The 12,457-nt window shown below is 39.6% G+C and overlaps 1 protein-coding gene across 3 annotated transcripts in view; it reads right to left on the reverse strand.

Moving 5' to 3' along the window:
- Positions 1–12,457, reverse strand: part of alcama (activated leukocyte cell adhesion molecule a) — a 73,615-nt gene that overhangs the window by 5,840 nt on the left and 55,318 nt on the right. For all 3 annotated transcript variants that reach the window (XM_067607209.1, XM_067607210.1, XM_067607208.1), the window contains exons 5-12: positions 11,899–11,986; positions 11,125–11,295; positions 8,222–8,346; positions 7,593–7,725; positions 4,851–4,963; positions 4,015–4,138; positions 3,396–3,517; positions 1,788–1,917 (exon numbers count right to left, since the gene is read on the reverse strand). In XM_067607209.1, coding sequence (XP_067463310.1) covers positions 1,788–1,917; positions 3,396–3,517; positions 4,015–4,138; positions 4,851–4,963; positions 7,593–7,725; positions 8,222–8,346; positions 11,125–11,295; positions 11,899–11,986 — 1,006 coding nt within the window. The remainder of the gene's footprint in view (positions 1–1,787; positions 1,918–3,395; positions 3,518–4,014; positions 4,139–4,850; positions 4,964–7,592; positions 7,726–8,221; positions 8,347–11,124; positions 11,296–11,898; positions 11,987–12,457) is intronic.

Genomic DNA, 12,457 nt, shown 5'->3' on the forward strand with positions numbered 1-12,457 from the left:
CACAGCATGTATGCATGAAATGAAAGGATACCGCTGTAGCATTCAGAATTAGCCTTTGACAGTCCCGGCCTTTCTCCTATTTACTCCTTTTGTTTTTGTGTTTTTTTCATACCAGTTTCTATATTATGCATAGTAAGCCTTCTGTGTGATTGGTGTGCCTGCGCTACATTTAAATGCAAGTTCTGCAACAGTTTGATTCAGTGAATAACTGCTTTGATAAGAGGGATTGGTGTCAAATCCTTGCATCTGTTACCATTTACCACCAAAACCACCAACACCTGCTTATATTGACATCATTTTGGGGGACAAAGCACAGACATAACAAGGTGTGATTCTATAGTCATTAAAAGAATTGATTCATCCTAAATAGTCCCTGATGTTCCTCTAAATGGTTAATCAGCTTCTGATTATTTCTCCTTCATCTTTGCTCTCTCTTATAATGACAAAAGTACAAACAGCACCAAATCATATTTGATCTCAAGCTAAGGTAGGTTAAGGTACAGCAAGCTCCACACTTCACCTGATCCAATAGACACTAATATAATGCAGCAGAATCTATTTTTCTTGTTATGTCACTATTCTTGTGAAGAAAGAAAGAACTAGTATTACAATTCTTAGAACATCTGCGCCAAGTACCTTTCTCCGTGGGCGTACAGCTACAAAGAATAGCAGTGTGATGAGCAGAAATAACAATATCTAAGCTACTTTGTGAGCATTGTAGTGCCTCGATATCCACAGTTCAACCGTAACACCGCTGTGATGTGAGTTTAAAAGAAGACTGCTGATTAGCATTTACTGTTTTGACTACAAGGGATGAAGACGCTGCTCTAGATGTCAACGTCATTCACACTTCATACGTAATATATTTAATACTTGGTATATTCCTGCTTTCCTGTTTTTTACTTGCTTTGCCTCAGTGTGTTTTGTGTGAATGTCACACCTCCGCACAGCTATAATAATCCATATATTTCTTATCAATGTATTATTATTATTGTACAACCCCACCCTTGCTTATTCCTACTTATATATTTTGTTACACACTGTTACTTCATGTTGGTACAATGACCCAGTTTCACTGTTCTAATTGTTAAAGTTTTATCCTCTGGGTTGACCATAAAAAATAAGACAGTTCTCACGCAAGCAACTTGAATGAACTTTAACTGCAGAGAGGCTTTGCATTGGTGTTCGCTCTATTTAGACAGCGTCCTGTTAAATGTAACTCAGTTATAGAACCAGCAATGCACTGTTACAAAGAGCAATCATTATTAAAATGAGGCTCCAGTAATCAAGCTACAGCTGAACGCTGCTGGCAAGATCCCCTCTAACTGTGAATTCACACTGGCAACAACACAATCATCAAGCCACCAGCAGCCTGTTTGTTTCATACAGAGCTGAGCTGCAGAAAAACTGAGATGTGTAGATGGTCAACAGGGTTACTGGCTGAGAAAAGCTGTCATTATACAGCAAATCAGATTTGTGTGATTTCATGTTTTAATGGGTGTTAAAAGCCATGCTTGGAGAATGACTGCATCCAGAGTTAATCTTAAAATGAATTTGACTAATTCGTCTCTCTCTGTTTTCAGCTAATGCTGCCTAATTAGCCTAATACATTAACTCCAAACAATGAAAGGCAGTACCACAGCGAAGCAAGTGAGAATACATGATTCATCTGTTCAAAGCTGTATAACTTCAGTGACAGACTTCATAGATACATTACTGCACCTCTCTCTCTTCCAGCAACTGGGAACCAACCGAGTTGTTTACAGTGTGCATGAGCATTAACTTACCAGAGGAGACGTTGATGGTCTTGACATCATCTCCCAGCTTGTTGCTGACACTGCAGGTGACCGTCAGGTTCACCCTGGGGATCACAGTGATTTTATGGGTGGCCTTGCCATTGATGTAGGAGCTCTCCTCCTGGAGGCACAGCAAAAACACACGAGGGAAGAAGAGGCTTCAGAAATATTTAGGGGAATAAATCTCAAACATGTAGCAGCCTCTTTAGTTGCACACACATTATTGATTCTACAGGATATTCAGTATATTACTTGACAGGTGGTAAATGGTGTAAATGGTAAATGGTGGGAAGACAGGGAGGAAAATACTGCAAATGTCGACATCAGACAGGGGAGCTGAACTCTGCCGATACGCAGGGGGAGTCTGATAGTAAACAAGCAAACTGCAAACTCATTCTGAATGCAGAAGTAAACACAAAACATCATCTTCCTTGCCAACAAACCTGAATCCAACCAAGAAATGTTGATTCATTGTTGGAGCATTACCTTTTCACAATGAGGCCTGAGGTAGTTCATCACAGAACATCTTGATAAGTACATTATTTATCAGAGTGAATGATGTTCTGCACTGAAGCCTTTCCATGCACCCACGCTGCATGGAAAGGCTGTCTATGAGATTAGTTTGGCAAATTTAAAAAATTAGGTTGAAAGGAGCATGTTTCCATTTTGTATTTTCTTTAATCTGCCTCACTGCACAATGATGTGCAGCATTGTTTGTGTTTCCATTGATCTCTCTCTCAGAACCAGGGCCCAGGCTCTTTAAAACATTCATTCATGACACTGCACCATCATTTATAATCACGTCAAAATCTAGCAGGAGATACTGTCACCTCCAGTCAAAATCATGTATCTACAAATTTGCTGGTTTTGAATTTTTCCAATTAAATCAAGGATTAAGTGTTCCTTTATGGGTTGAGCAAATTCTCTGCTTTCTTATAAATAAATACTTTAAAACCCACTGGATCATGTGAAAATGTGCTGTCAACCGGCAGAGAACTTCACTCAAAAAGTTCACAAATTAGAGATAAGTGTATTTCACAGGACAGAAACGATATGCAACTGTTTGAAGCATTCATTGCTAATTCAGTCTATTATTCCTACTGTGTATTGTGAGGCTGCTGCTACTTGTCTGGGATATTGCCATCATTTATCAAATGTTTTCCTTAACAGGACAATTAAGCTGCTTTAAGTGTAGAAAGGACCCTCATTCAACTGCCACTGATGCATCATAGCTCAAAGTGTTGCCTGCCAGAAGGATAGTTCACAGGATCCAATACACAGTGGCTGCTACAACAATTCTGCACTATGCATACAGCCGCAATGCAACAACACTGTGCAGAGGGCTGTCATGAAAGAGGAATGGTAGAAAATAGTGAAAACCTCAGTATGAGCTCTCTTTACTTTAATTGCAAGAGCAAAGCAAACTCTGACAGTATCCTCAAAGAACTCTTTAATCACACCACACTGCACTGTTTGCTGTTATCTTGCTTCATTTTGCTGCTTTTTCTCCACCAACACCCTAACTCGACACATCTCTGCTTTTAAGATACAAAACACACACACACACACACACACACTCACTCACTCTTCCACACTTACATTCGTGCCATTGACACTCCACTGGAAGCTGGGTTCTGGCACTCCATCAGCCTCGCAGGTCAGAACTTTGTGTTGGGCATCATCAGCACGGTGTTTGGTCAGGCTGGTGATCACAGGCTTTCCTGATGCAAACACATTATATTGTTACTAACATGGTCAGTTCAGTAGCATCTTATAAAGTATTTCATGTGGTGTGGTGTACACTGAGTTAATAAAATGTTACAAATTGCAAGTTTTTTCCAGAAGAACAGATTAAATCCAGATGAAAGCTGGGAACCTTTATGGACTTCAGCTATTGAATGTGCCTCAGGTATGAAAGAGAGATGCACTAGACAGTGGAGATACAGTACTCAAGGTGCCTCAGTGTGGGTGTTATATACTGTATCCTTAACATTTCAGTCAGGGTACACCTCAGGTATCAGTTTTAAAATGTTACATAACATAGTTTCAAGATTTAAAATCAAATTTTGGTTAGAAATAACTGAACCTCCACCCTGGCAGGTTTATAACTTCTTCAAAGAAAAAAAGATTGTTACAACTAACATATGAGAGTGAGACATTCTTTGTGTCCCAATCTTTTCACAAGTAGAGGAGATAACTATGACACACAAACACTCACCTTCTACAATCAGTTCAAAGCTCTTTTTTCGCATCAGGCCAGACATGGAAACTTCACATACGTAGAGTCCTGCATCAGCAAAGGTCAACTTAGCAAACTGAGGCTTGCTCACTCTCACTCCATTCTGAAAAACAGAGTCACAATGTCAAAGTGAACCTGTACATTTAAATGCACCAGTAACACACAAATTCCTTTCTCATCCAGTGTCATTAGCACTTATCAAGCTGCTCTCACAGCCGCTCCTACTACCAAGGACATTCCATAAATGCATGAATGCAAGATGTCAATTCCATCTTTCTTTGCGCACTTCTCTTGTTCAGGGTCATGGGCATGCTCATTTCAGATATTATTATTGGCTTTACTTTTATCTACAGTATATCCTATTTTGCTGCTGCAATGACCTTATATTATTTTATTTTATGTTTTATACCAGTCTAAATTTACCCAATACATCAACTATATCTTACCAGGATTTCTGCTTTTGTCTGTAGATAAACATTTAAACTATAGTTCCTCTTTAAGAACATCTACCATCCCTTCAATAAATGTAACATAATGTGTCTTCCTTTAGGTTTTTATAGTTAAGGCTGAGCTCTCTGTCAGACACACAGTGTTGAATAAATGTTTTGACATTACCACTCAGCTCCTGAGGTGATGAAGGAAACAAATCATCAGTGTCTGACCACTACTCACTGTATATAAGAGCTCCAGAGTGAGTTTCTCCAGGCAGGTTTGATTACTGGCTGAAGAGAAAGTAAACAGGCAAACTCTTCCATTTCCTTATATCTTTCCATGCCTCTTCTCTCTGATCAACACCCAACCTCAGCACCCATTACCTTAGTCCATGTTGTCTCGGCATCACCCGAGGCATTCTTCTCCATCTTCACATCCATGGTGTCCCCCACTGTCTTCACAACCTTCCCAGTGGGACTCAGACTCAGGTCCAGGTCTGAGAAAACAAGACAGAAAAACGATGGTTATGTCGAGTCATATTGGCTGACTGAACTGAAGGTAAGCACAGTGTCCATTTATTTTGCTGCCTCTTATCGCGATGATGCATTAACCATGACGCCCTAATGTCCCATGGTCCACTTTCCTTGCTATTCTCTGGAGAGACAAATTATTTCTTTTAAATAAACCACTGATTAACAAAAAACCAAGTGACAACATTTATTAAGCATTTTCTCATGTATAACACAGGGTCAGTTGTGTCCTGACCTTGTTTAAAATCAACTAGACTATACGCTTCAAGGTGATGCCTCCTACATGTGCTTGGTGAGTAGAGCATTGATCTGTGAGGCTTATGAGACGACATTTTGCTGCTGCAGCTCATGATGTTATATATTTTTCTTATTGTGAACAAAACTCATGTACAGACCCAAACCAACAATAAATTGACCTACTAACAAGTATTGTGTGTGTATCCAAAGTCTGACATATCTTATTCCTCTGGGCTGTAGACCTCCATTGTGTTCCTTCATTACCATGAACACACACACTGAAGTTTATTTTTGACCCACACACACCGTTCTGCTACCAGACATACTAGAAAACCAAAATGTGGTTATTCCTCTGCAAATAGTCCCCAACAAATGCACTATTTCCTCCTGTTTGATTTGCTGAAAACTACAGTGACAAGCTGTTTTGGGAAATAGCTTTTACTTTTACTAAAAATAAAATTATATATTTGAGAGCCATTTCTTAAAGACATCTTCAGTAGGGAACAATGGGTTTGGGTCTGAGTGCCGCAACAAGGAAGAGAAGACAGAAAGTGTTGAGAGATGGACTAACACATTATTTGTTTTGGTCTGTTCATGGCATTTGTTGACAATGACAACAATATAGAATAAAGCCAGCATTAATAGTGCATTTTCTGCTATGTTTGTGTTTGTGTCGACACAATTCTGCAGTGATTCCAGGCTCAAATGCCACAATCCCATATAGCCCATGGTAAGACCAATTACCACTAGGAGGCTGACATGATGTTTTCCCCAGAACATCTTTGAAGTAGATATAACATGACATGGTGGTGCACTTAGGTAATATGGAAATTCTGGTAGATATGAGCTCCCAACTCATATACAGCACTCACATCTGTTTTATGAATTCAGTGTATAATAGACAACTATTTAACCATGACCAGGAAGTCCCAAGAGATTAAACATCTCTTTTTCATCACACCACTGCAAGCTACAAAGCTGTAGTAATTAAAGTATGTTTACAGTCAGTACAATATCCATAATCTATAAACACACATATGTCATCATAAAACTAAATAGCGACTCCTCAAACACTGCATCAGGGACAAAACTAATGGATGCCTTTGTTGTTCTGTTCTTACTTTGCAGTGTATAATAAAAACACTAATTAATCCCACACTAAGTGCATGTTTGTTAAGTCTGGAATAACTAATCAGCAGTAAGGAAGTTCTACAGGAAATGTTGGTGATGTCGTCTCATTTGGGTGACACATTCAAGACGTTCTTATCCACCATTATTGTTGTTTCCTGTTTATTTACTGTTTAATATGAGTAGAGCATTAAGTGGCTGGAAATCATGACGCACCATAATAATACATCGCTCATCCAGCATGGGTTTAAATAATCTTACTCCTCTTCTTTCTGTAGCTGTAGATGTAGCTGATTTTATACCCCAGAATATATGTGAATTGTTTAAAAAAAATAATGTATATGTATCTGAGTACAGGACTTGCTGTTTTAGGGGGAAGTTCATCATCTAGTTTTGGCGGGAAAGTGGAAAAAAAATGACATCACACAAAGAGGTGGGAAATGTTGAGCTGTTACAGGACATTTACGTTCCTATCAGCCAGCTAGCTAGCCGGAGCAACGGCAACTTTTCTTTTCTATGAGCACACGTTCCCTCGAGACACACGCACAAACATACACTCACCAAAGTATCTTAAACAATTTCCAATTTGGAGAGCTACTGTTTTTCTTTCCTCAGTCACAAACTCAATTTAAAAGTAGGGAGCTGAAAAAACACTTCTTTGTTTAAGATGTGTGAAATGCACTGAAGCTGCAATATGGGACATAGAGAAGGAAAAATATGTCAGACTTATTTTTTATTACAATCATAGGGCCCATTTGAACTGAAAGTGCAGAAACATACACCTGGGAAGAGGGGAGTAATTACTTGAGGGAGTGCTGGTGGATGGTATGAGGGAAAAAACAGCTTATCAGTTGCCTGAGCTTCTCGCCCACCCAAACACTTTGTCACTTTACTCACTTGATGTCAGAAATTTCTAATTAGTTCTCCTCCTCCCTGCCTGGCACTCCATACTCTGCCTCCCTGCCAGGCTGGGCTCTCAAAGTTGAAATTTGATTACCATTACCCTGCTCCCATGACTGTATTTACAGTGGATAAAAATGCATTGTTATATATGGGAAGTTAAGAAATTTCAATCAAGGAGGAAGGAGAATGGAGAGGTTTTGAGGAAGCAGCTGTTTCTTGGCTCGAGGCAAAAGAGTCGACAACAGTTGGAGGTTTTGTCACAGCAATGATTTCACTCCTTGTTGTGCTACAGGATGCTAAGGCTCTGCATATGTCATGAGTACTCACAGCTAACAACCATGTTTTGGGAATCCTCCATTTTCTCATTTTTAGCCAGGGAGCATTTGTATTCACCCGCAGCCTCTCTCCTGATGTCGGTCAAAGTGTATGTGTCCGAATTTTCCACCAGTATTTTCTGGTCCTGGAAGAGAGAGAAGGGGAGGAGGAGGAGGAGGAGGAGGAGGAGAGAGGAAACTATTAGCTTCTGTCATTCTGAAATAATCACACCAAGAAATGAGAAAGAAAGGAAGAAAGGAGGAAGGATGAAGACAGGAGCCATTTCTAAAAAGAAGAATGCAATTTATACTTCATTATTTGAAATTAAACACCCTCACCTAAAGTCAGATTAATGAAGCATATAGGGTCATATCAGATTTTAAAAACCTATAGCAATAACTCAAAAGTGTATAATACTTGAAATTTAACTGATGTCACCAAATTCTAGTTTGCCTTTTGAATAATATCTTTTCTATTCAGGCAAATTAAAAAAAAAGTGTATTAAAAATTTGTGGCAGGTGATAATGAGTGGCTGCCTCAGTCTGGATAGTGAAGCAATGGCTGAATTCACAATGACCAACTATTATTCCAGAGCAGACAGTACTACTCTCCTTGAGGTTGAAGTTTGGGATCCGACTGACCTTGATGTGGAAGAGGAAGGAGCTGGGTGGGGGGTTGCCATCAGCGTTACACTTCAATGTCACGTTACTTCCCTCCACGATGGGCCCCTTGGGCATAATTTGCAGGCTTACCTTCTCTGACGGATCTGAGAGGTGTAAAAGGTAGCATGAGCTTCAAAACTTCACAGACACCTTCCACTGACAAATAAATCACCTTCAAAGTGGATCAATTCAACCATCAAGCACAACAGATACAGACCAGATAATCCTCCATCACATTTCAAAAGGTGACCCCATCAACCAAGCGTGTAGACCACCCTCCTTACACGGGAATAAACTGGGGGAAAAGTCGCCTCACTAGCTTACAAATTGGAAATTCTCCAGTGAACTTGCTGCTGCCGTGGCTGTACAAGATCCCCTCTTTCATTTATTGATCCAAGCCTCCCACTGCAGCTGCTCTTCAAAGTTCAGAAATGTGATCAGGAACACAAAGAGTGCACTGACTGTAATTCCCTGACGGAATTCCCCAAAACCCCCCAAATCCTGAAAAATCCTTTAGCCAACCACAGCAGAGAGCTCAGCAAACACATTGTTCGCCGTGCCGCCAGTATGTGCAGTTTCTAGAGCCTTGTGAAAAACCGCCTCCCATAACAAGTTCAATCATACACCTTCATGTACTCAATCAACAACTATCTCAACCCAGCACAGCCTGCAACCCTTTCACATGTGGTAAAGACAACCACAAAGCACTGACAACACACAGCAATTAAATACATATACATTTTATATTATATACTGTCTACATACATACATGTTTTGTAGTGTCCTTGCAACATCTGAGGTCTTGTTGTTCTTGTATCATATGTCAGTTTGTATGTTGTCATTACCTACCATCAAGCATCAGGTACTCCACATTTGCTGTTCTGTTTATATAGCAAGTCAGTTCTGGATTAGGCAGCAGCTTTTTTACTGGTAATCGACTCTGTTGCTACACTGTAGGTGCTTTGGGAGATGGGTTCTCTATTTCAGGAGCTTAAATTTCCCTTTCATTATACACATAATATATGTATGACCAAATTAAAGAAACATATCTCAAAGATTCCCACTGTTTCAAGGCAATTTCATACTAACTGCATTAAACATCTCAGAGCTAGACCCCTGATTGGCTTCCCTCTATAAAATGAATGCTTAAGTTGGTTCATCAATCAATCATCAGTTTGCTGCCTTTCAGCTGGAAAGTCACCGCTTAGCGTTGTTACCACATGTGAATTAAAGGAGCTGCTATTGTCAGGCAATCAGTCCAGTATTGAGATGATTTCATTCAGTTCATTCCATTGAACTTATTCAACTCATTATTTAACTACGTTAATCAGAAGGACGTTTGAGCAGTGTTGTTCTTATCTTGAATCATGGTGTGTGTGGTGTATGAATTATTTATGGGGAAGCATTTTAGACATTCAGCTGATGCTCTGGTTGAGTGTTGGCAGTGAGTGAGCTGGTAAGTCTTCAGTGTCTCAATCAACCACATGTAAATGGTCATGGACATAGCTTGATCTTGGAGACTGCAATGAACTGAGTTTTATATGTGAATTTTTACATTCTTTTTCTTATGGGGATGTTTTTAACCACTCTACAGCTTAAACAAACAATATATTTAGTCTCAGGACTAACAGGTGTTTTCCATTTCAACCCAGTCCTTTACTACCTTGTGAAACAGTCTTTCACAAATAACTGGTAGATGTGCTGACCCTGGACTGTCTGTGTTAGGTGCCTCTGGGTGCTTCTCATTATCTTATTTCATGGCCTCTCACTCCTCAGGTGACCCGGAAATCGTTCTGATCCGCCATCATGAAGGACGTCTCAATTCCCTAACTGCTGTTTGGAAGAGTGAGGAGGCTGCCTGAAGGAGGCTTGAGTGGGGATTCAAGAGACCATCCTTCACTGAAGTCTTTTATCAATCTGACACACACCCTTACTGGACATCTGCAGTGATTGGATGCTGCAGCTGATCAGACTGATCTGGACACTACATCACCTCAGTTTTATATCAGGACAAAAAACAGAGCCAACTGAAGTTTTGGTGTTTTTGATGGGAATGGACGGTTGTTTTTCTTTGGCTTGGATAGTTTGGGGTGTGCTTGGCTTCTCCTTTCTTGATGCAAAATGCAACACTTATTAGGTATATACAGTTCTATATAGCATTCAACACCATGCTCATTACTGACTACTCACTACACACCTCATGGTTTTATTTATTTGGGGTATGTTTAATATATTATTAATTTAACTGATTGCTGGTGTGTGCACCTTCCTTTTTTGATGTGATGTGATCAAGCCAGTCACAACACAGATAAATAGGGAGACAACTGGCCCACAGGGGATGAATAAATATAATAATGTAATTTAATTTGAATTGAATTGAATATCCGCAGTCATTCTGATTTGAATAAAGTGGTGCTAAATAAATGATATGTTATAAAATAAGTCTGCTGAACCTGAAGTATTAGTTGAAGAGACACTTTTGGAGGACAAACTGTGAGGGGAATAGCCTAATTTTGTCACCTCATCTAAAAGATCAGTGATCGTATGAGATATGAAAAATAAGTGTGGTAGATTGAACTCCTTTGACTAGTTTATTGCTCTTAACATATTAAAAAAATAGTATAACAGGCCATCAGTGTGGTCCTTTAGTAAATAAGGACAAACACAGTTTTTAACAACAGAGCTGAAAAGCCTTAATAAACATGCCCCTAGTGTCAATTCATTAAAACAACAACTAAATAAGTATTGAATCTACCAGTTGAAGATGTACCTCTACCTTAGTGCCCTCAGTCCTCTTGACAACCTAGTGTATGTGGGCAAGGGAAAAAACAGAAGGTGTAATACAGTTATGGAGCCTGGTGGCGGCGCTGTATTCCACTCACAGTGAATGGGAAAGGGTTTCAGCTCAGTCTCCTCATTGATCAGCTTATGTGTGGACACACAGACAAAGATTGCACCCATGTCTTCCTTGGTGGCGGCATACTGCAAGGTGGAGTAGGTGGTGGATAGGCCTGTGGCTGGATCCAGCTTTGTGCTGGAGGTGATCACAACAGCTGCGGAGGAAGGAATGGACAGGTAGATATCAACCACACACACAAACACAAGTACAGAATATTGAGCACTGGAGGTGGAGCATTCAGCCTCAGGTTAAACAATTTTCTTTGGTTTAGCTGAACTGCAAAACCAGATGGGTTAGGTTTTATTGTACCAGTCCAGGTGATGGAAAGTTAGTAAACCCAGAAAAGTCTTGAAGCGTAAGTTGCCTTTCAACAACAATTCTGTGACTGTGTACTGTCAGGTACTCACTGTTAGGATTAAACAAACCCTAAACTGTTTTACATACTGTTACTCCACCTGTTATTGTTTGATCCAGGAGTAGATAAAATTCAAATGACAAAAGTCAGGGTGCAGCATCATATTACTGCATCCTTACGTGACAAGTAAACAACAGTGAATGATATCTTTCTATTGTCTATTGTTTAAGCTATTGTCTTGGGTAAATATGATACACTATGACAGATTTCATTTTCACTTTCCTGTCACTGTACAAGAACATTTGCTGGCCCCCAGGGAGATCTCTGTATGACAGCCTGTTGTGTGGTGTGACTGCTAGGATAGTTTCTGGGTGTGTCAGCAAACAGCACGCGTTGCGTTACCTTTCCCATCAGCTACCAGGGGCTTTCCGTTCTTCTTCCAAGTGATCATAGCTGCGGGGTTTGCATCTGCCGCAATACATGTTCCCACCTGAACAAAACAGAAAAGGGAATAAAACAGAAAAACTGAAAAATTATACAACAATATCTACACAACTCATTCACATTTTAACAAATTTCAGGCATTTCATTGAAAATGCTAAGAAGCAGATGCAGAAAGATTTATTTCAATTTATCAGTATTTCCATCAGTATCAACTGTCTGTATGGAAGTGATGAGGTTTGATAATAAATTAACTGAACAATGTGAAACTGGTTCTTTATGCTTTTAACCTGAATCATTCCTGATGCTACAATTTTATCTGATTTCACACAAGAACATCAATATTATTCTATTATTAACATGTTTGTGTGTTTTTTAGTGTGTATGGTAGAATGAATATTATCTCAGAGGCTATTTCACCATGAAAATAATAATTGTGGAAGTAACACTGCAGAAAATACCTGCTTTCACCAGCTAAAAACCAATTTCAGCGAAGACCTAATTTCTCCGTCCTGTTCTC

The sequence above is a fragment of the Thunnus thynnus genome, chromosome 13 (assembly GCF_963924715.1).
Source record: "Thunnus thynnus chromosome 13, fThuThy2.1, whole genome shotgun sequence".
In the NCBI taxonomy this organism is placed as follows: domain Eukaryota; kingdom Metazoa; phylum Chordata; class Actinopteri; order Scombriformes; family Scombridae; genus Thunnus; species Thunnus thynnus.